Consider the following 27,303-nt stretch of genomic DNA (forward strand, 5'->3'; position numbering starts at 1 on the left):
CCTGAGAGATACAATAAGCTAGAAGGTGAGTGCATACTACAGATCCTACACTGACTCCTCCCAGCCTTCATCTCTTCAGATCCCATTCCTTGACTACACCTCCTCCCTTCCCACACCCTGTGCGATAAAGGAGGCCAGCCATGTGGCCAGCACCCTTCCCCACTCCTGGAGTTTAATGTTTGCAGAGACCTCTTTTGTCCAAGGAGAGATCCACACAGGAAAGGTCGCGGCTAAACCAGATGAGGATTTACATAGCCTGAAATCTCTAGCACCTACAGGGCTGGATAAGTAAAGTAAATGAATTAAGAAGTTGGGTGTTATTCAATGGAGAGTGGTGGGGACTGTGCTGAATCCATCTCCATCCAGAGATCCGGAGTGGGGATGGGCATACAGGATTCCTCCTAAAAACAAAAAACAAACAAACAAAAAAACAAAACAAAACAAAAAAACCAAAAATAAAAACAATTCCGGGTGCAGGCAAGGAGGACAGGGTCAAGGGAAGCGACAGAGCTGTGTGGTCTGCGGGTGGAAAACCCGTTCCTTTATACAAATGTCAGGGGCATTTCAGTTTTGCCCATTGCAGCCACCCCAGCTCTTTGACCTCCATTTCTTTCCACCATCCGCTTCTCGGGCCCGTGTTCTTTATCTATCCGCCCCCCCCCCCCGCCTTTCTCCGGGGGCGTCACAGGCATTCCTCCCAGCCACCTGCCCTGGGCGCTTCCGCGAGAGCTGCAGAGAAACGGCTGATGAGATGCTCTCTGACGTAGACCCACTCTACCCCTTGGGAACCCCAAGCTGGCTGAGGGAAGGGACAAAGCCTGAGGGAAGGGACAAAGTCCCCACTCTTAACTGGAAAAACAGTGCCTCACCCTCAGGAGCTCCTGGGTAGGGATGGGCTGGCGTACGGGACACCTCCCAGAAAACCCTAACTCCGGGTGGGTTAAAGGGGGCAAGGAGAACAGGGTCAAGGGAAACGACAGAGCCGGGTAGTGTCCGGATGGGAAACCCCAGTCGTTTAGGCACCCCTCCGCTCAAGTCACTTCCAAACCACACAATTCTTGGGGAGGGGCGCTGCGGACAGGGAGCGGCTCCTACGCAAATGGCTTTGTCTCCGCGCCCTGGGTCCGCCGCGCGCGCAGCTGCAGTTGTCACTGCGCTTCCCCGCCCCCGCTCCTGAAGGCCCCCCTTCCCTCTCTCCGCCAGACCCGGAGCAGGAGCTCCGCCCACAACGCACCGCCCCAGCCCCGGCGCCTTAAAACCCGGTGCACACCGCCCAGCCGCGCCCCGTCTGGCGCACCTCTTCTCTCCTCTGGACCTTCAGCCGCAGCCGCTCTCCCGGCCCTGGTCCCAGCACCATGAGCTTCGGCTCGGAGCACTACCTGTGCGCCTCCTCCTACCGCAAGGTGTTTGGAGATGGCTCTCGCCTATCCTCGCGCCTCTCCAGCGCCGGTGGCGCGGGTAGCTTCCGCTCGCAGTCGCTGTCCCGCTGCAATGTCGCCTCCTCGGCCGCCTGCTCTTCGGCCTCGTCGCTCGGCCTGGGCCTAGCCTACCGCCGGGCCCCGGCATCCGACGGGCTGGACCTGAGTCAGGCGGCGGCGCGCACCAATGAGTACAAGATTATCCGCACCAACGAGAAGGAGCAGCTGCAGGGCCTCAACGACCGCTTCGCTGTGTTCATCGAGAAGGTGCACCAGCTGGAGACGCAGAACCGCGCGCTCGAGGCCGAACTGGCCGCGCTGCGACAGCGCCACGCCGAGCCGTCGCGCGTCGGCGAGCTCTTCCAGCGCGAGCTGCGCGACCTGCGCGCGCAGCTGGAGGAGGCGAGCTCGGCGCGCGCGCAGGCCCTGCTGGAGCGCGACGGGCTGGCCGAGGAGGTGCAGCGGCTTCGGGCGCGCTGCGAGGAAGAGAGCCGAGGGCGCGAAGGCGCGGAGCGCGCCCTGAAGGCGCAGCAGCGCGACGTGGACGGCGCCACGCTGGCCCGCCTGGACCTGGAGAAGAAGGTGGAGTCGCTGCTGGACGAGCTGGCCTTCGTGCGCCAGGTGCACGACGAGGAGGTGGCCGAGCTGCTGGCCACGCTGCAGGCGTCGTCGCAGGCCGCGGCCGAGGTGGACGTGGCTGTGGCCAAACCAGACCTGAGTTCGGCGTTGAGGGAGATCCGCGCCCAGTATGAGTCCCTGGCTGCCAAGAACCTCCAGTCAGCTGAGGAGTGGTACAAGTCCAAGTTTGCCAACCTGAACGAGCAGGCAGCGCGCAGCACCGAGGCCATCCGGGCAAGCCGTGAGGAGATTCACGAGTACCGGCGCCAGCTGCAGGCCCGCACCATCGAGATTGAGGGGCTGCGTGGGGCCAATGAGTCCCTGGAGAGGCAGATCCTGGAGCTGGAGGAGCGGCACAGTGCAGAGGTGGCTAGCTACCAGGTAAGAGCTGGAACGCTGCAAAGGGAGAGGGCGCCCTGTCCTCTCCCCCACCTACCTGCGCTTTCCCACACAACTGGAACTCTAGGAACCGAGAGGAGGGGAGGGAAGGGAAGAGGAAGAGCTCCAACTGGAGGCAAACAAAGAGCCCTGGAGTCTATACCATTAATTCTAGAGTCCTGGCCACCCTCTGTCCCTGCCCGTCACGTCCCTGTCAGAGACCTTTTAGAAAAATCCCTTAAGTTTAAGTTTTTCAGAGTCCAAAAATCTAATTCATGCCTCCCTGTCCGCAAATGGACATAAACACCCTGGCGATCTGAAGAACAGTCCCCCACCAAAAGTAGGAGTGAACCCAATGCAGGTGGGTTACAGCCTCTCATGGTTGACAGTGCTGTCTCAGCTGTCTGACTTGTTTGTTTGACTTTGAAAGGCTTTCTTTCTGTGCGCCCCGGGATTGATATTTATGGATTATGGTTTGCCCTAGAGAGAATGCTGGACTGAACTGGGAAGGGTTCTATCCCATTTTCTTGACTTTTGCCTTCAAAAGAGTCTAGAGATTGGGAGCCAGGGAGCTGGGTGATTGGGCTAGTCACAACTGCTCTGCTCTGCCCCCTGTTCCCCTTCCCCCCACCACACACACGCGCACACACACGCGCGCACACAGTTTCCTTGTGGACCTACGGATATTTCTGCTAAAGAAAGCTTTAAACCGCTTAGCAAATGGGAATGGTCAGGGGCGCTGTCCTCGGTGCTGATCTAGAGTTCTTTCCATCTCAGAAATGATGTCTCTCTCGTCTCATGTCCCAGTTATGACTCTCTAGGCAATTAAGTGCTTTGGGCTTTTTTTTTTCCCATCTGCAACACCATCACATCAGTCCTAGCTACCTGCAATCAAAGGTCACCTCGTGGACAGCATCAATTTTCACTGTCATGGATGGCTTAGCACTTAACAAAAAGCACTTAATGTGCTCAGCAGCAGTGAGGTCTCACTTGAAAATTCACATCTCCTTAATAATTTTCCAACCTAAATGCATGTGGTAAATCACAGAGATGGATGATCCTATCTTTGTTATAGGCCGCTTATTTTTTCTATCTTTGCGTGTCCTCTAAGCTCCTGTGAAGGTATTGACTGGATCTTTCTTCCTTTTTGTCTCCAAACAAAGGCGACTGCATCTTCAGTTCTACTATATAGGACATTCTGGGCTTATAACCACAGAGGGTACAGAGGCAAGGCAAAGAAAGGAATCTAAATAGTGTGATTCAATTTCAAGGTATAATAAAAGCTCCATTGGGTAGAATGGTAATAATTCAGAAATTTTCAATAATTCATTCTAGCAAAGATTGAAGCTTACATTTGATGAAATTAACAGGGTTTGGGAACATTAATAAAATAGAACCAAGAAAGGACTGAAATCTTGAAAGTACTATGTTAGTCTACAGCTAAAGAATTATTATCGGTGTGCAAGTATATGTTGTCCATTATAAACTACCCCCGTTACTTAAGGAAGAAAGCTTGCTTGGACCATTTGTTTTGGTTCATTTGGAATTATAGCACAATTCAAGTAAATACTTCTGTTCTGCTTCAAAAGCTGTAACTTGAATGTTTCAGTATATGGCCTAGTCCCTGCATGGCCTGAATTAATTACATTTAGTTAATTGAGACTTCATGTGTTCTTCTAGAAGCGTCAAAAGATGAGGTAGGTGGTCTTCTGAAGGGCTAGCCCAGTATTTCTACAAAAAGAATAACTTATCTACAACTGCAACTGTCATCTAAATTGGGCTTTGCCATGCCCTCTGTTTGTTTGGTATAGCCCTACATTCTAAGAGGTAGTGACAGTACTGTCTGACTTGTTTCGTTTGCTTTAAAAGGCTTTCAGTGTTAGACAATAGTAGGGTCATACAGATACAGTCTACAGGAAACAAGCAAACTAACAAAACAACAGAAACTGCGGCATCTGCAGCTCTGCAGTGCTGCCCCCCATCAGCTTGAGCCATCAAAGCCTCAGTGGACCTGCTGGTGGAGTGGAAGAGGAGATGAGACAACGGAAAGCTATTTCCTACCCCTTGGGACTTCAGGCTGAAGTCCTGTGAGGGGCTCACATCCTCACCTGCTGATCCTGAAGGCCTGAAGTCACAGGGGTGTCCTCTGGCTGTTTTCTCAACAATTCTGGCAGTGCTGACTAAGATGAAAAGCCTCCTTCTCCACAATGAGATTCAGCCATTGTTTTCTTGCCCTCTCACCCCTCCCTACTCCCCTTTCACTGCAGTAATGGGAGGCGTTCTCTTTCTTCTGCTTCAAAGATGAGTGATAGACCCATTTTCCCTTGCAAGATTGCCACCCTCTTAAGAGGCAGAGGAAGGCCCCATTAAAGTCACATTTTCCATGCCTGGAATGCTGACAGCCTATTCAAGGAGAGAAAGCTTATTACACTTTTGAAAGGGTAAAGAATGATTCAAGGTGACATGGTAAGTACACAATGACATATGAGAGTCCAAATCAGGTGACAGGAGAAATTATGAAGAGCTAGGACCGTTGTCTTCAAAATCCAAATGTAGCCACCCTCCAGCTGAACCCTTTCCCATCTCTGACCCAGGGCGAAGCTGGTTCCTGCACAGATGCTTCATCACCATTAGAGGCCCTGTTCTGCCAAAGACATCTAAGGATATTTTTTCAGGATACCGGTGGCCTTGGCCCTGTATTATGGTCTTGGAAAGCCAAAGCTTTCCTTGAAAGACCTTGCTGAACAATCAAAGCTCACCATTAGTTAATGCTCCCCAGGGAGATGAGCCAAGTGTGCCCTCTTCTCTCCAGTATGAGATTGGAATATAACCTAATGAAATAGCAAGAAGGGGCTGGCCCCTTAGAGATTGGGGTAACAGTGTCTGATAGATAAGTCTATGGCTCAATAGATTTATCTCTGAAATTAGAATTCAAAAGAAACTACATTTGGTCCTTTTTTTTTTTTTTTTTTTAGTTCTTCCATGTGTATTTGGTTTGGTTTTTGCCCCTCTCTGCCTTACTGTATTGTTGTCACCAGGGCCACCTTGATTGCTCCTTCACAGAAATAAATTTAAACTAGTAGTTCCTAAACCCATTGATCCACCAAGGTCACTTGGGGGCTTAACAAAAAGATTCTCAGGCCTACCCCTACTCCCAACTGGATTCAGTTGTTCACAGGTGGGGTCCAGGAAAATATGCAATTTCAGTAAAAGCGCTGCATTCTATTGTTCCTCAGACTGATTTGGAGGTGTGCTGACCTAAACCGCATTTCACAATATACACCAGCTCATAATATGCAAGATTTTAAAGTATGGTTGGGGGGGAGGGGGGAGAAAGCAAAGACAGGAAGGAGAATAAGGCATATGGGTGGTCCACATATAAAAATCCCCTCTCCCCACCCAGTAATTCTTAATGGGCTCTTTCATTCAAACTGTGCTATGTTCACTACTGCTCACCTTGCTGAGGGCTGCTAAAAGTGATGAAACCCATAGCACTGTTTGTGGTTCCTTTTCTCCCGTGCAGATGCTTGTGTGGCCATTTCTTTCTCTTACTCCTGATCTGCATCCTTCCAGGCCTTGGGAAGATGCTCAGCACTTGTCTTAGCTATTACTCCAGGAGAGACCCCAGCTGGAACTGGGAGTGCCTCTCTGCCATTCCCTCAGGCTAAGCCAGCAGCAGCTGCGTGGTTGGGGGAGGGGGCAGACTGCAGCGCTCTGCTCAGATTTCCAGCTGGAGGCCATCTTTGGCAGGGCTTTTGAAGGGCAATGCAAGACAGCCTGGTGTGGGGGAAGAGAGCACAAACAAAGAGACTAGACATTGAAGAGCAATGGTCAGCAGTCAGCCCAATTCCTTCTGAAAGGAGCCAAGTTGTGCTTTTTGTCTACTCTGATCCATAAAATAAATGTATGAAATGTATAACATAAAAATTCAAGGAAATCTCCTCTATCTAGAACTCAGCTCCCAACAACCTCTTATTCAGCAAACACAGCTCTGAAGCAAACAAACAAAAACAGGACCACATTGGGGCACCTGCGTGGCTCAGTCAGTTGAGCATCTGACTCTTGGGGTTTTGGCTCAGGTCAAGATCTTACGGTTCGAGGGTTTGAGGCCTGCGTTGGGCTCCGCACTGACAGTGTGGAGCCTGCTTGGGATTCTCTCTCTTTCCCTCTCTCTCTGCCCCTCTCCCCCTCTCTTTCCCACTCTCTCAAAATAAATAAATAGACTTAGAAAAAGAAAAAAGAAAAGAAAAAGGACCTTACTAACCCCCTGATGAGACAAAACATCTAACCTCAAATCACATATTGGTAAGCTGATCCCCTCTGGTGCCCCTCACTTACTCATTCTTACTTTACATGATTCTAAAGCACTTTGTCATTTGAATTTCAAGCCTGCTGCAAGATAGAGAAGAGGGACCAATGGAGTCAGTCATCATCAAGGACAAGTAGCATTAGTTTCACTTTCAGAACAAAGAAAACCAATAAGTAACAAGCACTAATGCAAACACTGGTCTTTGGGGCCATTTAGGATAGAAATAACCTGATATACCTCAGCTGACCTAGAAGATAAAAGACATAATAGAACTATAGAAAAATAATTGATCATTATCACAACCTATGGTTGCTAAGAAAGGTTGCATTATGTTTATGTCCTAATTAAGAATGGTACAAGTGGGGTGCTTGGCTGGCTTGGTTGGTAGAGAGTGGAGTTTTTATTTATTTATTCATTCATTCATTCATTCATTCATTTATTCATTTATTTATTTTTGGGAGAGTGCAAGAGGGGGACAGAAGATCCCAAGTGGGTCCGTGCTGAAAGGCAAACTGGCAAGATCATCACCTGAGCTCAACTGACTGAGCCACCCAGGTACCCCAGAGTGTGCAGCTCTTGATCTTGGGGTTGTGAGTTTGAGCCCTGCATTGGAAGTAGAGATTACTTTAAAAAATAAAATCTTTAGGGGTTCCCCGGGTGGCTTAGTCGGTTGAGTATCTGACTTTGGCTCAGGTCATGATCTCGCGGTTCGTGGGTTCCAGCCCCAAGTTGGGCTCTGTGCTGACAGCTGACAGCCTGCACCTGCTTCAGATTCTGTCTCCCTTTCTTTCTTCCCCTCCCCACTCATGCTCTGTCTCTCCCTGTCTCTCAAAAATGAATAAACGTTAAAAAAAATTTTTAAATAAATAAATAAAATAAAAACTTCTAAAAAATGGTAGAAGCCACTTTAGAAAGGTCTTTGTTCAAAATTGTTTTTTTTTTTAATCTGGTGCTTTAAGGAATATGCCTTCAACTATCTAATATTAAAGTTTTATTATATATTGCTTTCCTTAGTGATCCAAGGGGTTGTAGGGAGGACACATGATTAATCTGTCCATTTGATTAAAAAGGGTATAGAGTCACATGGTATGATATTAACAGTAATAAAAATCATTAGCAATTACTGAGCAATTTCTATGTGACAAGTGCTGTTCTAATGCCTGTTATCTAATTTAACAGATAATAGACTCATATAGTAATGTGAGGTCCCTTAAGCTGTAATCCTAACTTGAGGATCTCAGTATATCTCAGGAAAGAATAAACATTATAATATTCCATATGTAGAAATGAAAGTTTTGAAGAAACTAAAATATAGAAAACTGACTGAGGTATGTTGGGTATTTGTGGCAGGGCAAGAAATATAACCCAAATATCCTGATGAAATCCTCCACTTTTCCTCAAATTTCATTTCTCCTGCTACTTCGCATGATGAAAAGCCTCCTCCCCTTTCCCCTTTCCCCCTTTACCATGGTAGTGTTGCCTCTCTTACCCCCAATGCTTCACTAGCAGACTTGTTTGTAGATTAGTTTAAACTCTGGTAACAGCCATCAAGAAAATTTTTGGTAAAAACCATTTTAAGCCCTTATGATACCTTAACACACTTTGGAATATTCCCATCGCTGTCCGTGTAATATGTATTTTCCTTACTGCTTGTCATTCCCTGCTGTGTACCCCTCAGTTAATTGAGTCTCTCTTTCGCGGTATTCCTGTCAATATTTATAGAACAGGTAGGTGGTATGAGTTTTCATTCTTTCTGCAGTCTCCTGATTTGGAAGTCTGCACCCCCTGATGTTATCAGCACTGCCTTCACCACCGCTTTATCCTTCCCACACGGGAAGTTATGAGGGCCCCTCACCACTTACTTCTTGAGGCTTTTGATGTTTATTTGCATCACTCATTCACAAAAGTTACTCTAAATCGCTGTGTTCTTTACGTTGACAAAGCTGCAACTGAATTATATGGGTTATTAGCTCACATCTTTTCAGGTCATAGGAAAAGTGCTTGTGTAGCACCATTCATTCATTTAACAATTATTCATTGAGCGTCTCAGTGTGCATTGTGCTAGGATCTGGGCTGCCGGGGGTGAACTAAACAGAAACAGCCCCTGTTTCCATGTAAATTACATTTGATTTGAGTGATTTGCCTTCTAGGGGACATTTAGCAATGTCTAGAGACATTGTTGGTTATCCCCACTGGGAGGGAGGGGGTGTGCTACTAGTGGAGGTCAGGGATGCTGCCAAACACCCTACAATGCACAGGACAACCTCCCACAGCAAAGAATTATCCAGCCCAAAGTGTCAATAGTTCCCAGGTTGAAAAACCATGAGATAAAGGAAGGTGACAGAAAATAAATGAACAAGAAAATTTCAGATAATGATAAGAGCCAAGAGCAGAGTGGCCACTTTCAAGTATGTGCTTTCTTGTAATTTGTCCTCTCACTGGAGTTGCCTTTTTCTCATTTGCACAAAGCCCCTGCCCAGGGTAGCTACTGGCCTGGCTTGAGGTAAAATACCGTGCTAGATCAGTGTGGAAAGGGTACCTCCATTAGACACAAAGGAAGACCTATCTGAGCAGAGGGCGTTTGAACTGAATCTTCGATGACACAGAGTTGGCCACGGAAGACCCACTACAGAGCATTCCAAATAGAGGAAATAGCTAGCCTACAGGGCCTGGGACAGCAATGAAGTTAGTAAGTTCATTGGTAAGTTTAAGGAGCAAAAAAGGCCAGGGTAGCTGAAACACTTTGAGCAAGGGGAATAGTATAGACCATGCTGAGGAGTTTGGACTTTATTCTAAAGCTCTTAGAAGGTTTCAAGAAAGTAAGCAACAAAATCTGCTGTGTTTTGAAAAGATCCTCTGGGGGCACCTGGGTGGCTCTCACCATCATGAGTTTGAGCCCTGAGTCAGGCTCTGTGCTGACAGCTCAGAGCCTGGAGATTGCTTCAGATTCTGGGTCTCCCTCTCTCAATCCCCTCCCCCACTTGTGCTCTGTCTCTCTCAAAAGTGAATAAATGTTAAAAAAATTTTTTTGGAATAAATAAATCATTAAAAAAAAATCCTCTGGCTGCTCAAGAATCAAAACTTTAAAGCTAGTTTTCTTCCGTGCCTGGGTTTGCACCTGAAAGAATTTGGAACAAAGCTATTACATGAACCTAGTTAGTTTCGTTTTAAATATATAATTTAAATCTGTCATTTGTATTAAAACAATTCCATGAAGTCTTTCTGCTTCCTCCTTATGTATTGTGTAAAATGCTTTCAGTAAGATGATTGAGTAGCAGACTTCCAGGAAACCATCAAAATGAATGGAGACAGAGAAGACTTGCCATCCTCTGTGCTTTTCACAGTTGGAGTTTTCTGAGTCTAAGCTTCTAACCTGAGGCTTTGGTTTTGGAAAAGACATGCAACAATGGAGTTATTCAGCAGCAATACAACAAACAAAGGAGGGATGATAAGTAAGTTAGAGAGAGGGGGGCACCTGGGTGGCTCAGTTGGTTAAGTGTCCGACTTCAGCTAGGGTCATGATCTCATGGCTTGTGAGTTTGAGCCCTGCATCAGGCTCTCCGCTGTCAGCACAGAGCCTGCTTAGGATCCTCTGTCCTCCTCTCTCTTTGCCCTTCCCCCACTAGCATTCTTTCTCTCTCTCAAAAATAAATAAACATTTAAAAAAGAGAAAATATCTCTCCGGTGTTCAATCAAGAACCATATGCCCTGCAGTAGAAGTGCCCAACCCTGACCATGCACCCAAATCATCCAACCTTTATGAAAAAATGCAGTTCCTGGAACCCCACCCCAGAACAAATGAATCAGAATCCGGGCCGGGGGACAGGCCTAGATTTTTAATGTGGAGTCAGGATTGAGAATCCTTGCTTTGTGTAAATCTTACTGAATTTCAGGTGGCTCAAATATGTTGGATATATCACTTTTCAGGATAGCATCGGGCAGCTGGAGAATGATCTGAGGAACACCAAGAGTGAGATGGCTCGCCACCTTCGGGAATACCAGGACTTGCTCAATGTCAAAATGGCTCTTGATATTGAGATTGCCGCTTACAGGTATTTCAGAGGGGATGCTCACCCAACCAGGTCCAGTCATCTGGGGCAACACTACCCCAATAAGTGGATAAAGTGGTTTCAGTCTCTCTGATTTCTGATGGGTGAGGGGGGATGAGGAAAGAAAGACATCACTGGCCCTGTGCAGGTGAGCTGACCCCTCTGTCCTTCAACTTGTTTATATCTCAGCTCCACCTTACTAGTCCTGGAGTAGTCTACCTACCTCTGCTAGGATTTAAAGAAATAATGTGAGTATCCAGAGGTTGACATAAAATCCACCAGACTGTGGGACACCTGGGTGGCTCAGTTGGTTAAGCGTCCAACTTCAGCTCAGGTCATGATCTTGTGGTTTATGAGTTCAAGCCCCACGTTGGGATCCTTGCTGATAGCTCGGAGTCTGGAGCCTACTTAGGATTGTGTGTCTCCCTCTCTCTCTGCCCCTCCCCCGCTTGTGCTCTATCTCTGTCTCTCTCTCTCTCTCAAAAATAAAATAAACATTAAAAAAAGAATAAAAGAAAAAATCCACCAGACTCTAACTTTTAAAAATAGGGTTTATACAATATAGAACATCCTAATATGTGAGGTATCCCCCTGGATTTCTACTCAAACAACGTTTTAGTGAACCTTTAAAAAAAGGTAGTAACAGCAGCTACTCTTTTTGGAATGACTACTATGTGCCAGGCACTATATTAGATACTATATTTAAATTATCTAGTCATATTATTTCCATTTTGCAGATGAGGAAACTTGAACCATAGACTGACGGTGTAACTTATTCTAAGTCATAGTGCTGGTAAATGAAAGAGTTCAGTTTCAACCCAGATCTGAGAGGTTTTTTTTTTTCTTTTACACTATGTATACTACTCCAAAACAAAACTCCAAGAGTATTTGATTGTGTCTTGAGTTTCTTTTTTTTTTTAAGTTTATTTATTTATTTTGAGAGAAACAGAGTGCAAGTGTGGGAGGGGCAGAGAGAGAGAGAGAGAGAGGGAGAGAGAGAGAGAAAGAATCCCAAGCAGGCTCTGCATGGTCAGCGTGGAGCCCCAGGTGGGGCTTGAACCTATGAAGCCGTGAGATCATGACCGGAGCCAAAACCAAGAGTCAGATGCTTAACTGACTGAGCCACCCAGGTGCTCTTGAGTTTCTGATTTTAAAGAAAAGGTCATAAAAATTATTAGAATTATGAGAAACAAAGTATTGGGGCCACACTTATGATGCTGGTTAGGCGAGGCTGAGAAAAAGTCTGGTACCTGAAACAGTTTCATTTACTGGTTTTTGTGTTGCTGGTTCCATTCCCTTTGTACGTGGAAAAAAGTACAAATCTTCAAGTTCAGGCTAATTAGGCGGTTCTTTCCTCCTTTGTGGACTTCTCACCTCCTTATCCCTATTGCATTTAAGGTTTTAAATAGTAACATTACTTCTCCCTAGAGCTTTGTAGACTCTTAAATGCCAAAAATGGGTGTGATGAGGCCAAGGAGAATTGTACAGAAATTCCTTTTTGAACATATTTGTGAATAGGATAGGTTTCCCTTTGACAGTGCCTTAAACACAGCTGGTGCTGAAGATGTGAGAGTGTGCATGTGTGCGTGTACCTGTGCGTGTGCTGGATAAACTCCAAGTCTTTGAGCCTTGGCATTCAATATTTATTGGTCTCAATCTCATAAAGAAACTGAAGAGTCTTATGGAATCTTTCTAAAATGAATAGCAGCTGGAGGGTTAAGTTCTTTTCAAAAAAAGTTGCAAGTTGACTTCCTAAGAATGTTTCTCTGTTGGATTTACAGGAAACTGCTGGAAGGCGAAGAGACACGTTTTAGCACCAGTGGATTAAGCATTTCAGGGCTGAATCCACCTCCCAATCCGGGTTATCTGCTCCCACCTAGAATCCTCAGTTCTACAACCTCCAAAGTCTCATCCACTGGGCTGTCTCTTAAGAAAGAGGAGGAGGAGGAGGAAGAGGCTTCTAAGGTGGCCTCTAAGAAAACCTCCCAGATAGGAGAAAGTTTTGAAGAAATACTGGAGGAGACGGTCATATCTACTAAGAAAACCGAGAAATTGAATATAGAAGAAAGTACCACTTCAAGCCAAAAAATTTAATTCTGTTGCTTTAATAAGGTTAATGCTTAAGAGGGGATAATATGCATTTGACTTGTTAAAGAGCCTATTCCTGAACCAAAACACCTGTCACCCCTATAAAATGTCTTCAAGGCTTCAGTCTCCTATTTAGCATTGAATCCTTACTTTCTCTAATAAGAAAAGCACCCCTTAGGTTGGAGCAAGCTGCAGTCCTAGCACAACCACAAAGGAGTTATCTAAGAATTCCGCTTTCTCACCTAAAGCTCAGGCTTCACAGCATTAGATGATTCAGGTACAGAGGAAGTACAAATCAAGGTGCTAAATCTGTGATCATCGTCATTTGCTGTGAATTGAAATTAAAACCTGTATTTGCTCGCTATACCCAGACATTACCCCGCTATATAGTCTCACTCTAGGTACATAAAACATAAGATCACTGCCAAAGGTAAACCAATGGTCCACATCCAACACCATTCTGACAAAACTGCTTCACAAGTGATAGGTGTTTGTTTAATGGACACTTCCTCCCACCTCTCACAATTCCTTGTATCCTTTCTTCCATTCAGGAAAAAAAAAAAAAAAGAGCCTAGTGTAGTATTCTTCCCCCTTAAACACATTTAGGTTCTTCTCAAAAGAACTTACCCCCTTTAGCTCTCTCTGTTCAATGGGTAAAATTAGATGCATGTTGACCATTTCTGTGATTCGTGGAATGACTTCTCCCTACCCATTTCATGTCCTTCCAATTCTGTAAGGAAAAAAGAAAAAAGAAAAAAAAAAGCAGTGATAAGTTTTAAGGGTCACCCCAACAAATACAATAATGAAAGGCGTCCCTAGATTTTAGGCTTTCAGCTTATTCAAATCCATTTGATTAGGGGGAAAAAAAGTACTTTATTCTGAATGTAGCTGTTCACTTTAACTTTAGAAACACACTAATAGTGTCCCAAGCTGTGATTAAGCTGACCTTAGATTTAGTAGTATAAGCTAGAAGAGGTGAGTATTTGTGTGGATGGGAAAAGCCAAGGTCTCATTGCTCTGTGTCAGTTCATTTGTGGTGATCTAGAATTAGCTCTTTCGTACCCTGACCCTTAGAACCCACTTATCCCCTTTTCCACAGTCTAGGTCCTAACAAGGCCTTGCTTTTACTCTCCTATGCCTTTGAAGAGTGCTAAGTGTAATTATATTATCCCCAGAAACAATGCTACTGCCCAAAAGTAAAAGAAGTCACCTCTGGTCAATCAACACCACCGGCAAACATGAAAAAGAAATCTTTCTCTTGTCTTAATAAAAGAGTCCTGCCCAACAGTTTTCCCATTGCTGCATGGTTGGTGGGGTCTCCCTTCCCTACTGGAGAGGCAGCGACACCCAGACTAGAGAAGGGGTACATATGCTCCTACTCACGTGCTAGGAAGTACATTCTGGAGAGTCAGCTTTTCATCTGCCCAACTGTGTAGCAGCCGCATTGCCCAGTCTTCCACGTACATGTGCCAAGTTTGATGTCGGGTTAATTCTCTGTCTGCATTCACTTCCACCAGACCTAAAGAGTTGCCAGGTCTCTGTCACACATCTCCATTCACAACAGATAGGGCGTGATGCTTTTACTAAACTTTCTTATCCTAGGACCTGCTGCAATGGTTCAAGGAACTGGAAAGATGCTTTCTCTTCTTCCTTTCCCTCACTCCATCCCCGTCTTTACTCCTCAGACTTCCTGTAAAACATTAGTAAGATAAGAATTAAAAGTCACACGAATCCCACCAACATAACTTGTGTTCTGTGGTTTTTGCTATTTCAGTTGAGAGAAGCACTGTTTTGGTTCAATGAGACAACTGTACCCCCAAATAATTTGGAAATTATTTATGCTTTGTTCCTCGCATCTACATTTAGGGTTGTTTTTCCCCCTGCCCAAGCCTTGGGGCTATATAGTCTGCATGTGTTTCACACTGGCTGAAACACGTAATGCGCTAAATGGACAGTTTATGGCAGGGAGTGGAGGGATCAAATCAAACAAATGATGCAAGACAATAGATTCTGTGCCTGGATATGCACAGAATGCATATGATAAAAGGTAGTTCAAAACAATAAGAATCTTTTCCTTTTTTGAAAATGAGGTCATACTTCTGCAGATATGTTTAGGTAGAACATAGGCAGCAGTAGAAGTTTCCTCCACTGTAATGATTGCTAACCTTTGATGGATTGCAGACTCCTCGGAGGAAGCTATGGACCCTTTTTCCAGAAAAATACACAAAACTTTGTCCATATCAAGGGGCTTGGGGTTCCTCGTTGGACTGTTTACTTCTGGTATCCAGAAGTCCATGGAGTTGAGATTCCCTAATGCCATGTCACGTTCCAGGATGGAGACTGAAATGAGGGGATGTGGGTGCCACCCCCACCGATAGTGGTGGTGAAGCTGGAGCTTGCTGAATCTTGAACAATCTTGTCCTTCTCAGTCCATCTGGCTGAGAGTACTTGCATGCCACGCAAGGATACATCGACGGAACTGCTTGGGAAAAGAGATGTTCATCCTGCACTAACAGTGAGAGCTTTATAGTAATCAAACATCTTTCAGGGCCTATTAGGGATAAAAATAATAGTCTCATCAACACATGGGTTTTCAATATAGATATTGGTTGCCACTTCTAAGGATTCTACGTATTTGGTTAATGGATCTGTCTCTGGAAAACCAGCATCTTTTGATTACAGTTATATAATCTCTAGCTCTAATTTACATCTATTTTCAGCGAGTTGCCACTGGTTGCCATGAGCTCAGTTATAAAGACATTAAAAGCCTGGAGTTGATAAATTAGTAAATCAGGACCATTACAGTAACAAGGAAACAGGGCTCAGAATCATAAGGCAGGGGGGAGGAGAAGAGGAACCAACTACTAGAACAGGACAACAAAGAGAGTCTGTGAGACTGTGGGGAAGCCTGCCCACAAAGCGCATTAGCGATAACCAATATGACTTTCACATTCATTAGACAATGAGATCCCCTGCCTCCTGAGACTAATAACAGCTTTAATTTATTCAGTACCTACTTACTATGTGTCTGACACTGTTCTAGGCAGCAAACAGAATTATCTCACTTAAACCTCACAACCACTCTTTAGATAGTATTTGTATACCCATTTTACAAATGAAGAAATAGAGCCTTGGAATGGCAAGGTTAAAACCCATGTCTATTGTCACAGAGTTAGGGAGCTGGGATTTGAGCCTTGATCTTCTGACCGCAGTGCTTGTCTTTCCGATATTGCTTCTCTACAGAAAAGCAAGTCCCCTCACTTGAGGGAGTGGGAATCCTTATTTCTATCACCTTTTTCACCCCTTCTTCACCAGGTTTTACTTTAGGTTTTTCTGCCCCAGAAACCATGGGCAACACCAAGTCCCATAGGCAAACTGCTTTCCAGACTTCCTGAACCTGTTACCGTCCTGCATTGCAGTGAGGTCGTGGGAGCTCAAAACTGGGTTCTGAGCCCATCTAACTGAGTCACCTCCTACTAAAAATGAAACAGAATTAGATGCGATTACCTAATTCTTAAAAAGGAGTTTTAAAATGTAATTTTGCAAAGGAACTCTGTAGCTCAGTATCAAAAGGCCTGGAAATGAAGGAATATTACAGCAGGGACAATTCCTCAAGAGGTAATCAATCCAGGATACTTAGAATTCATTTTACTGCACTAGCTAAAGAAGACAGCAAGATTTGAGCTGTTGTCTGGAAACTAGAGTCCAAGTTTTAGCTCCAGACACAACACAAATCACCTATAGTCCTGCAGATAAACTTCTAAAACTTACTTGTGAACAAAAGCAGGGAGTCCAGAACCACATTGATGACTCTAAAGGCAAATATGAAATCGTTTTTGAAATGTATTAAGAAATTCATTGCGGCGGCGGCGGGGACGGGGCAGGGGCAGTGCCTGGGTGGCTCAGTTGGTTGAGGGTCCAACTTTGGCTCAGGTCATGGTCTCCCAATTCACGAGTTCAAGCCCTTCATCAGGCTCTGTGCTGACATCTCAGCCTGGAGCCTACTTCAGATTCTGTCTCCCTCTCTCTCTGCCCCTCCTCTGTTGGTGCTCTGTCTCTCCCTCTCTCAAAAATAAATAAACATTAAGGCATCTAGGTGCTTAGTCAGTTAAGTGTTCAACTTCAGCTCAGGTCATTATCTCCCTATTCACAAGTTCAAGCCCTGTGTCAGGCTCTGTGCTGACAGCTCAGAGCCTGGAGCCTACCTTGGATTCTGTGTCTCCATTTCTCTTCTGTCCCTCCCCTGCTTGCACTCTGTCTCTCTCAAAATTAAGTAAATATTCTAAAAACATTTTAAAGGGGTGCCTGGGTGTCTCAGTTGATTAAGCATCCGACTTTGCCTCAGGTCATGATCTCACAGTTTGTGAGTCTGAGCCCCACCTCGGGCTCTGTGCTCACAGCTCAGAGCCCGGAGCCTGTTTCAGACTCTGTGTCGCCCTCTCTCTCTGCTAGCTCTCTCCCTCTCTCTCTCTCTCTCTAAAAAATAAACATTAAAAATTTTTTTTAAATACATTTTTAAAAATAAACCAAAAATTAAAAAAAAATTCATTGGAACAGAAAGTAGATTGGTAGTTGTCAGGGCTAAAGAGAGGGGGCATAAGGGGTAACTCTTCAGTGGATACGGGGTTTTATTTTGGACTTATGGAAATGTTTTAGAACTAAAATGGAGGTGGTAGTTGCACAACATTGTGAACATACTAAATGCCACTGAATTGTTCACTTTAAAATGATTAATTTTATATCATGTAAATCTCACCTCAATCTAAAAAAATCCACTGATAGGGAATTTATGGAACTATCAGAAAAATATAATTACAAAGTCTACTATACCTTCTGCTCCAGCTGAGACCATTACGTACAGCCACCTGGGTCAATCAATCTCAGTTGGAAGGAATTCCGTGAGGACAACATAAGCCAGATCTAATAAGAGTATTGATTTTGAAGCAGAACCTAGAGAAAAAGCCAGAAATACCCCTGGATGTAAACAAAAGAAAGAATAGCTAGAAATATTGGTTGCTAATGAGCACCCATCACTGATTTCCAACTGATACTATTTTTATTATTCTATCATCAGAAATCTTCAAAGTCCTGAAAAGCATCTAAAGCCTAAGAGTACGTTTTCCCCCTTAGAACCAAATAAGCCGGTGTGCCTGAAAGCCCAGTACTTAAAATGGAAATAACTGAGGGGGGGGGGCTTTATACGATCTTAAAATAGAGCTCGTATGTGAAATTTTATTTTTCTTTATAGAACATACACTACTAGCTTTGCTGCATGTTCAAACTTCATGTACATTTTAGATTTAAGCCAATCATGACTTCGCTATTTTCAAATATCTCATATGGTCTATGCCATTTGCAAAAGGGGCAAATGCTCCTGAATCCAGCCAAACAAAGGATTGTTATCATTAAATTACCATCCCCTGCTGCAAATCCTCAAAAGATGAGAAGAACCGTTACTATGTAGATCAAATGGCTTCTCTCTTCCTCTATTGATCTCTTAGATTATTTGATTGCACTCATGTTTTATGCTGATATTTGACAAGCTTACTCAGTGGGGGTGGTGACTAGCTAAAATTTATAAATTCTTGCTTACAATCCCTTGAAACACACAGAAATACAGACACATAGCCCAGGATTATAATAAGATACGGTGAATCACACTGCAGATATTTAAAGATTTGTTTCTACAGTGCTTTAGTGATTCCGAATGAAATAAAACAGAAAGTTCAGGCTACAAAGAAAAATGAAGATTGATCTTGGAGGGGTCTCCAGGCTCCCTTCCTCATCGATTAATTACCATACATCACCACATGGCCACTCCCTCCCCTGGTGAGGCAATTGGTCTCTGTGTGTAAGTCTGAGACATTTCATTCTAGTTCTATTGTATGCTCTTATTAATAGGGGCTATAGAATGTTAGCAGCGGGTAGCCAAAATCATAAATATAAGGGCTGGAGTTTTAGAATACGATCAGTAGCAGGTCTAGTTAGTTGCATACTGTGCAGGGCAAAAAAGGTATTTTTCCTTAGAAGTATGTATTATACATTTTTCGTAATTTCTATGCCCGACGTGGTGCTCAAACTCAAGACTCCAAGATCAAGAGTTGAACACTCTACTAACCTAGCAAGCCAGGTGCCCCTAGAGGTGCTTACTAAAACAAATAAGGGGTTGTTGGCTGGCTCAGTCAGGAAAGCAAGTGACTCCCAGTCTCAGGATCGTGAGTTCAAGCTCCACATTGGGCATGGAGCCTACTTAAAAAAAAAAATAACTCACTTAGGTTTACTTATTATGCCATAAATATGAATAAATGAGAAGTGTAACTTCCATTTCCCATGATTTCCTGGCATAAAGATTCATAAATGACATATGGAGTTCCTGATGTCCTTCAGGGCTAGACAAATCTTTTGTCTTTACCTCAAGCCAGACTGAGCTCAGTAAAAGGAACTCCTGGCAACTGAAATTGTCTAAGGACTAATCTAGTCTGCAAAGTATAAGCAGCAGAGCTAAGACTAGAATTAGAGTGAAAGCAGAATCCAGGTCTGACGTTAGAGGCTGTGTCCCTGTCCCTCGCCTGGTTATCCATAGAAGGAGGTGAGTAGAGAAAATATATCAGAAAGAAGACAGGAAAAATAACAAACGTTTCAACATCAGTCTTTGAATATTAGCGGACCCCACCACTCATTAGAAAGGAACTAATGCAGCAAAGTAATCTAAGAAGTGACTACATAGGGACCATATTTGAATTTGATAGTAGACTATATGCCAGCTAAGGTTCTGAATACTTCCCATATTCTCATATTAATATTCTCATAACATCTCTTTGAGTTAGGTTCCTTTGTCCCTATTTACAGATCAGAGAAGTCATATAACATGTCCAAGACCATATGCCTTGCAGGAAGCAAATCTGGGAATCAAAGCTATGCAGTCTGGCTTGAAAATTCATGTCCTTAACCATTATGCAATACTGCCTCTATGTCTTTTTTTAGATAAAAAAAATCTGTCCTGGAAACTTTTGCCATCTTCAATCTCTAATTTAAAATATCATTCACCCAGCTTTTCTCTTGGGAAAACATTTTCTTAAAAACATTCAAAGAAAAAAAATCTGTTCTCATTTATATGAAAATATTACCACAATTAGAACCTCTGTAAAACTACAGACATCATCAGAACAGAATCAAAATGTAAAGATCAAACCATAATATCCATTCCATGTAAGTAAATATTTGGCATGCTTTCAGGAGATCGATATGGCATTTCATCTGTGAAATGACCATTAATCTCAATAGGTGATAAAATTTAGATTTCATCAGTGCAGTTTTGAAGAGATGCCAATAATCAAACTCATTTGCAGAACAACATACTGAAAAGGGATAAAAATGAGGACCTACTCTTTGGTCAGGATCTACTGAAGAAAACAGAGACAAACATTCAGAATCAGCATCTGCTCGAATCTTTTCTATTACTAGGGGTTTCCAAGATGAGAAAACACACTACAGAGGTTGCAACTCTTAGAATTTTAAAGAAAAAAAAACTTATAAGTTTAGTCACACATACATGTGATAAACCAATTACAACTCGGTGATCCTACAAGAATACTCATCTAGGATCGAATCACAGAGGATACACTTAGAGCTGTCGGCACAGAGGCTGACCCGGGGCTTGAACTTACAAACCATGAGATCATGACCTGAGCCCAAGTCAGACGCTGAACCGACTGAGCTACTCAGGCATCCCGGTAGTATTACTTTCAAGAATTCAAAGTCACTGTAGGAGACTCATTGTGTGCATGTATAGAACTGTGTTAGCTTGGGGACCAGAGAAGGAACTGTCAGAGACAAGAATGTCACTGAATCAACAGGCAAGGGCAATGCAGTAGAAGCAGAGGGGAAGCTCAGTGAAGCCCAAGGTCAGAGAAAATGACTTTGGCCCATACTAGAGAGAAAAGATTGGGACGGATCTAAGGGAGGAACTGAGAAATCTCCAAGCACACATTCTGCCAAACTACAACTACCACAAACTGTCCCTCTGGGCAACTTTGCTTAGTGTCACCTCCGAGAGGGTTTAGGTAAAAACAAAGTGTGCCAAACAGCTATGCCAAACAAATTTACTCTTATAAGGCCACTGAAGCTGGGTTCTGAAATCCGCACTTCATATACTCTTGTTTAATTTTGTTTACAGTAAAAATTCTTTTTGAAAACTCTTTGATCTTATCTCATCATCACTGAAGGCGTGCTGTTGCTGGGGCGGCCAGGCTAACCCAAGACAAGTCGGCATTTGTCTGTTCTTGCTTGTGCTTCTCCCACATCCGAGTCCTTGACCCTCTGGTTATTTGAAGACAGCTACCTTGTATTGTCCTGCCGTAAGTTTTTGCCTCTCCAAGTTAACTGTAAGCAACTGCTCAACCTTTGCTCGTTTTTGTTCTGGGTCTTATACCCTATCCCATTACCCTCCCATCTCTCAGTAGTTAGGTATGTTACCCAGAACTGGTACAACATGAATCAGACATTGGAAGTATTAACTCCCTTGATCTGAAACTGTATTTCTGTTGACGAAGCCGAAGATCACACTGATTTTAGGGGTAGAGATTTGAAAGCCAATCAATCAACTTTTTTTTTTTTTTTAACATTTATCTTTGACAGAGAGAGATAGAGCACAAGTGGGGGAGGGGCAGAAAGAGAATGAGACACAGAATACGAAGCAGGCTCCAGGCTCTGAGCTGTCAGCACAGGGTCCGATGCGGGGCTCGAACTCACAAACTGAGTTCATGACTGAAGTCAGATGCTTAACTGACTGAGCCACTCAGGTGCCCCCGGCGTTCTTCATTACTTGGTTTACTGCCTGGTGGGAACAATAAGCCAAATAGATATAACCAGATATAACCTAGTTCTTTGGAATTCTTTTATTTATTTATTTTTATTTTTGAGAGAGAGAGATGGAGTGCGAGTGGGGAAGAGACAAGAGAGAGAGGGAGACACAGAATCCAAAGCAGGCTCCAGGCTCTGAGCCGTCAGCACAGAGCCTGATGTGGGGCTCAAACCCACAAACCATGAGATCATGACCTGAAGTCGGATGCTCAACCTACTGAGCCACCCGGGTGCCCCTTTGGGAGTCTTCGAGGTCAAGTCCAGGAGGAGGCAAAAATACAAAGGATAGATCTCTTTGTGACTCTTATAGTATTTACCAGTGTCTGCTTTTTATTAAGATTCTGAGAGATGTATGTCAGGCTGTGAGTTCTTTGAAGATCACTCTTCATTTTAATCTTGTCCACACAATATCTAAAAAGCGATAACCTTTTGACTTGCTTATCGCAGAAGTGTTTTATCAAGTAATTACATTTAATATTCTGCTTTAAAATAAGTATTTTCCTATGTTACTGAGCCCTTGGAATATCCTGTCCTTGTATGCCTAAGACCTTGGGCCACAGGGGGAGAGTTTAGCCTAACAATGTGACTCCTGGTGAATGCCTGTTTTTGTATACTTGGGACCCTGGGACATGCTGTATCAGTTTGAGCAGCGGGTGGGTGCTGAACTCTTGATGGCTGAGTCAATCATATGGGCACTGGCTGCCTGCATGACTCATTCCCATTAAATCCCCTGGACACTAAGGTTCAGGTGAGCTTCCCTGGCTGGCAACAGTTTTCATATGTCACGTATCATTGCTGAAAGAATTAAACACTGTCCCGTATTCTCTGTGGGAAGACAACCGAAAGCTTATGCCTGGTTTCTCCTGGACTTGGCAATATACATCTTTCCCTTTGCAGATTTTAATCTGTATCCTTTTACTGTAATAAACTACAAGCATAAGTATAATGAGTCCTTCTAGTGAACCGCTAAACCTGAAGGCAGTCTTGGGGTGCCTGGCTGGCTCAGTCAGGAGAGCATGCAACTCTTAATCTCAGGGTCGTGAGTTCAAGCCCCAAATTGGGCACAGAGCCTACTTAAAACAAAACCTGAAGGTAGTCTTGGGAATCCCTGACAAAGATATGTTAACATGGGACAAGAATAAAAATAGCACGTAATTTGGGTAAGAAACATTTAAGAGGCAATGAATTCCATAGTTGCTATTCCGTCCACTGTCAAATAACAGCATCTAGTAAAATCAATGAAGATGTTTATAAAATAACTACTTGATGGTATTTTAACTAATTTGGATACCTTATCTCGTAAGGAATTTTGGTTATTTTTGTTTCAATCCACAATAAATATGAACACTTCAAAATAGGTTAAAATAAATTTTTATTAAAAATTTTTATTAAATGTTAGAAGAGATTTATACACAATTCACAAATTCTTTACAAAACAATCGCCAAACCTCATTCATTTGTAATTGTTTCTATACGCAGACTTGGAAATTTTGCAGTGAAATAGGGTTTACAAAATATTGTTTTAGAAAGTATCACAATGCTAATTTTAGGCAAAATAACATTTAAAACTGAAATCTTTGCACGTGAGCAAACTCTTAAACACCCGTATTCTTTATCCCAGTGACAAAGTAATGGGACAATGAACATTAAACTGACTTACTGAGGAACAGTGAGTAAGTATTCTGTAAACTTGCAAATTCACTCGTTTATTTATTACTTTGAGAAGCAGTGGTGTTATAAGGTACTGAGAACCAAACTACATACTCAAAGTGAATGCTAATCAAACTAACATTCAAATAATAAAGAGAATGTTTCAAAGAGGCATCCCTTGTTGTTGAGATATGTTAAAGGAGTCTTTATTACACTGAAGGCTTACAGTACAGGCCATAAACCCTGCAGGAGACAGTCTCTTCACACAGAATGATAATTCATCCCTTTTAGAAGTATATATCATCTCTGTAGTAGTATTGCTGGTAAAAGAAAGACACGTGTTCCAAATATGATGGCAACATACAAAAGTGGCCAGTAGTTTTGGTCTTTGTCCAAGAGGTACACTCTGTAGTTTAACAAAGCCTGGCTTTGAATCTTCAGTTCAAAAGCATCCTTCTTTTCCAAAAGTATGACTGCCCAACGGATACCATTCCAGAGAGCAGAATCCTAACCGCCAACGGGAAAGGGATATGGCTCAACAAAGAAGAAAATAGTAACCGATTTACCTCAAAGATTAGGAAGCAAAATCAATGTCAAAGTATTTGAGATCACAAGGAATTTAAAAATTTAATGCTCTGAAAATTTCCCCCTGAGCTATGGATGCTTTTTATATATAGTTTCTAGTAAAACAGATGCATTCCGTCATTCCAAGTTGTACTTATAAATGTTATGAATCTACGTGCTGAAAATAGATAAGTTATGTCTCCAGCAGCACAAAATGGTAGCTATTACATGTTGTGTGGAAATCTTTGGTGAAATGCAATCCTGCAGAAGCCTCATTATTTCGTTTCCCTCCTCCTAATGCTGCTAGAATCTTCAAGTAATTTTCAGAGGAGAAACCACAAGACCATAATGGAGGACCAGCAGACCATCCTGAAAAGAAAAAAAAGTGTTTTGCAGTTATTTGAAAACCGGTTATGCAAACAATCAAGTCAAGTCAGATACGGTTTATTTTTCATAGCCCAACACTAATGTGAAATTCTTTGATTTAAAGAAAATAAAGGGTCCAAGTAAATAGACTTACTTATTCATTCACCTTACCACCAAATATTCCCTGCCACTGTGCCTTTTTAAATGACTCTCAAAGGTAATTCTGAAACTGCACAATTAGCCAGGGATGTTTGTGGCTAAACAGTTCTCTGAAAAGAACTCAAAGAGATACACCTTTCCTTCTGCGTGGACTACTTTCCTGAAAAAAGACTCAATTATCATAAAACACCATGGATCTGTGAAGAAATTAAACATTTATTTCCACATAAATGCAGCTCACTACCATTCACTGTTAAGAAAACTGTGGAACTCTTACCCGTTTAATACATTATACATTTTAACTGTGCCTAAAAGACTGTTCACAACACAGTTTAACCTTTCTTTGATGTCTAGAGTCATCATTCTGAACACTGAATACACTGTTCTGTAACACAGTGATGTCTTCGGTCTCTGGGCAACTTAACCCTACACTAAATGACTCCAGGTACTGTGTTTCTGAATCTTTTCATCTGCTTTTTTGGGTTTCTGTCTCGTCTCTTGATAATCAGGTTTTAATCCTTTGTGTTCTCACCAAGTCTGCATCCAGGAAGCAATCCACCTTTTAAAGGTGCTATTTCTTTCTTTCTTTAATGTTAATTTATTTTTGAGCGAGAGAGCGAGAGAGAGAGAGAGAAGAGAGAGAGAGAGAGAGAGCGCGCGCGCGAGCAGGGGAGGGGGCAGAGAGGAAGACAGAGGATCCTAGGCGGGCTCTGTGCTGACAGCAGAGAGATCATGACCTGAGACAGTGACCCGAGCTAGCAGTCAGGACACTTAACCAATTGAGCCACCCAGGCGCCCCTAAAGTGCTATTTCTAACCTACTATGAACTGGAAAATTAGCTAAAAAGTAACTTGTTGGGGAGTATGCCATGAGCAATGGGCTGACCCTGAGCAACACAGAGGGGGAATGGTGACATACACGCCTTGCATTTCCAATCACCTTCTAGCTATTTCTCTCTTCTTTGTTAAGCTTTTCCACGGCTCTACTTCCTCATCTCTCATTTATTACACAATTCACTGCAATCTGGATTCTGTTCCTGGCAACTCTAGTGAAAGCTCACCAGAATTCTAGGAAAGGGTTCACAAATTCAAAGGCCTACCTACAAGGGCCAGGAAAGTAACATAGATGAATATGTGAGTTAGGCATGTGAGTCCATAGGGAAAGTGGAGACCACTGGTAAACCAGAGAGCAGATGTGTAGCTACAGGAATTTAAACTCAAAAATATTTACAACACAGCCATGTAAAACACAATTTCATACTATATTTGGCCCATGGACCATCAGATCTATTCTAGACTAATTAGCCTAATCTAAGTACATGAATTTATATTATAACACAAACAGATTCTATCAATGTTCTTACAAGAATACAAATTACATTTTACATGTTAATTTTTTGCATATAGTTATTCATGTTTCAGAAATGAAAGCATCATTTGCAAAATATGACATGCTGAGATGTCAAACTGAAAATAGCTTACAAGTGGTTTTAAAACCTCAAAACAACTTCAATGTATGTATAAAATCACATTTTATGAAATGAAATAATTATAATTCAAGTCTCTATGTCTATTATATTTATATTCTATATACATAGATATAAATATTATTTGTATTTTGTAGTTAGAGATGTCTCTATCCATGGTCTTCTTGAACTATCCAAACAGAATGAGTCTTCTAAAATTTAAGTCAGAGTAGGTCACTTCTGTCCTTGGCTTAAATCTCTCCAAAAATAATTTCCCATATTAATTTCCCAATTAAAATCCAAAGTTCATACTATGGCCTATAAAGTCCTGCACATGGTTTTATTCTGACTGCCCAGATCTCAGCTCCTACCATTCTCCTCCCCTTTCCCACAGAAGGTATATTATTCATTTAGCTGAGAGGTCCTGAGAGTCAATGAATCTTACATTGTTGTCAATGAGGACTTTAATTGTATTATAGGTTAAGTTCAGGGACTTGCTCATCTCTGAATCTCCCTACGTGTCTAGAATAGTGCTCTGTAAATATAATAAAACCTTGGATTGTGAGTAACTTGTTTTGTGTTCTGCAAGATAAGCAAACATTTCTAATAAATTTTAACTTGATAAACGAGTGGTATCTTGCAATATGAGTAGTACATGATGCTGAACATCACAAGATCACAACTGAGCCAATGGTTCTACTCTCTCTCTCTCTCTCTCTCTCTCTATGGGGGATTGTGGGTGATCATCTCCCATGCTCGGATCTTAGGCCACGGTGTTTGGCAAAAATCAGTGATTTTTCAGAACACTGGAAGGTACCCACACAACTGGCACTAGTGTATTTTTTGTCACTTCAAAGCACCTATGGACAGTCCTTTGCTTGTCCATACAAGAGTAAGCTTAGGAATACTTTGCTTCATTCTAGGTCAGGCTGACTGCAGATATAGACCCTTTCGTCTGCTGCCTTATTGCCAGTTACATTAAATACAGTATATGACAAGAGTTCATTAATACTGTACTATAGGCAACATCTGTGTGAGTATATACAATGGCCCCCATGCAGAAAAAGATTCCATTGAGTCAAAAGATAGCAGTGGTTCCATTAGTGATAGTGAAAGTCTTCCTACATAATAACCCTCCTCTCTCCTCTCCCTCACACGAGCCACAAAGGTTTTCAAAGGTAAGTACAGATTTTTCTTTATATTTTATGTTTTCCTTATTATTTTATATTATATTACAGTATTGTAATCATTCTGTATGAATATTTTGGGGTTGTGGAATGAATCATCTGAGTTTCCATTATTTCTTATGGGGAAATTCGTTTTATACAAGTGCTTTGGATTACAAGGATGTTTCGAAATGAACTATGTGCGCAAACT

At 42.8% G+C, this 27,303-nt stretch overlaps 3 protein-coding genes across 4 annotated transcripts in view; 1 reads left to right on the forward strand and 2 right to left on the reverse strand.

The window, feature by feature from the left end:
- Positions 1–1,424, reverse strand: part of NT5C2 (5'-nucleotidase, cytosolic II) — a 149,949-nt gene extending 148,525 nt beyond the window's left edge. The window contains exon 1 of the mRNA XM_045040626.1: positions 1,298–1,424. The gene's annotated coding sequence lies outside the window, so the exon portion shown is untranslated. The remainder of the gene's footprint in view (positions 1–1,297) is intronic.
- INA (internexin neuronal intermediate filament protein alpha) lies at positions 1,356–14,602 on the forward strand. Its single transcript, XM_003994377.6, has 3 exons — positions 1,356–2,417; positions 10,651–10,775; positions 12,554–14,602. Exons 1-3 carry the CDS (start codon positions 1,356–1,358, stop codon positions 12,864–12,866), a joined length of 1,500 nt encoding a protein of 499 aa, XP_003994426.1. The 3' UTR covers positions 12,867–14,602.
- An 8,475-nt stretch (positions 14,603–23,077) lies between these two features.
- The window catches only part of PCGF6 (polycomb group ring finger 6), a 37,200-nt gene continuing 32,974 nt past the window's right edge, over positions 23,078–27,303 (reverse strand). For both annotated transcript variants that reach the window (XM_045040631.1, XM_023240883.2), the window contains exon 10: positions 23,078–24,305. Coding sequence is in view for 1 of the 2 variants with exons in the window: in XM_023240883.2 (XP_023096651.1) it covers positions 24,249–24,305 (57 nt within the window). In the remaining variant the exon portion in view is untranslated. The remainder of the gene's footprint in view (positions 24,306–27,303) is intronic.

Source organism: Felis catus, chromosome D2, assembly GCF_018350175.1.
Source record: "Felis catus isolate Fca126 chromosome D2, F.catus_Fca126_mat1.0, whole genome shotgun sequence".
Taxonomy (NCBI): domain Eukaryota; kingdom Metazoa; phylum Chordata; class Mammalia; order Carnivora; family Felidae; genus Felis; species Felis catus.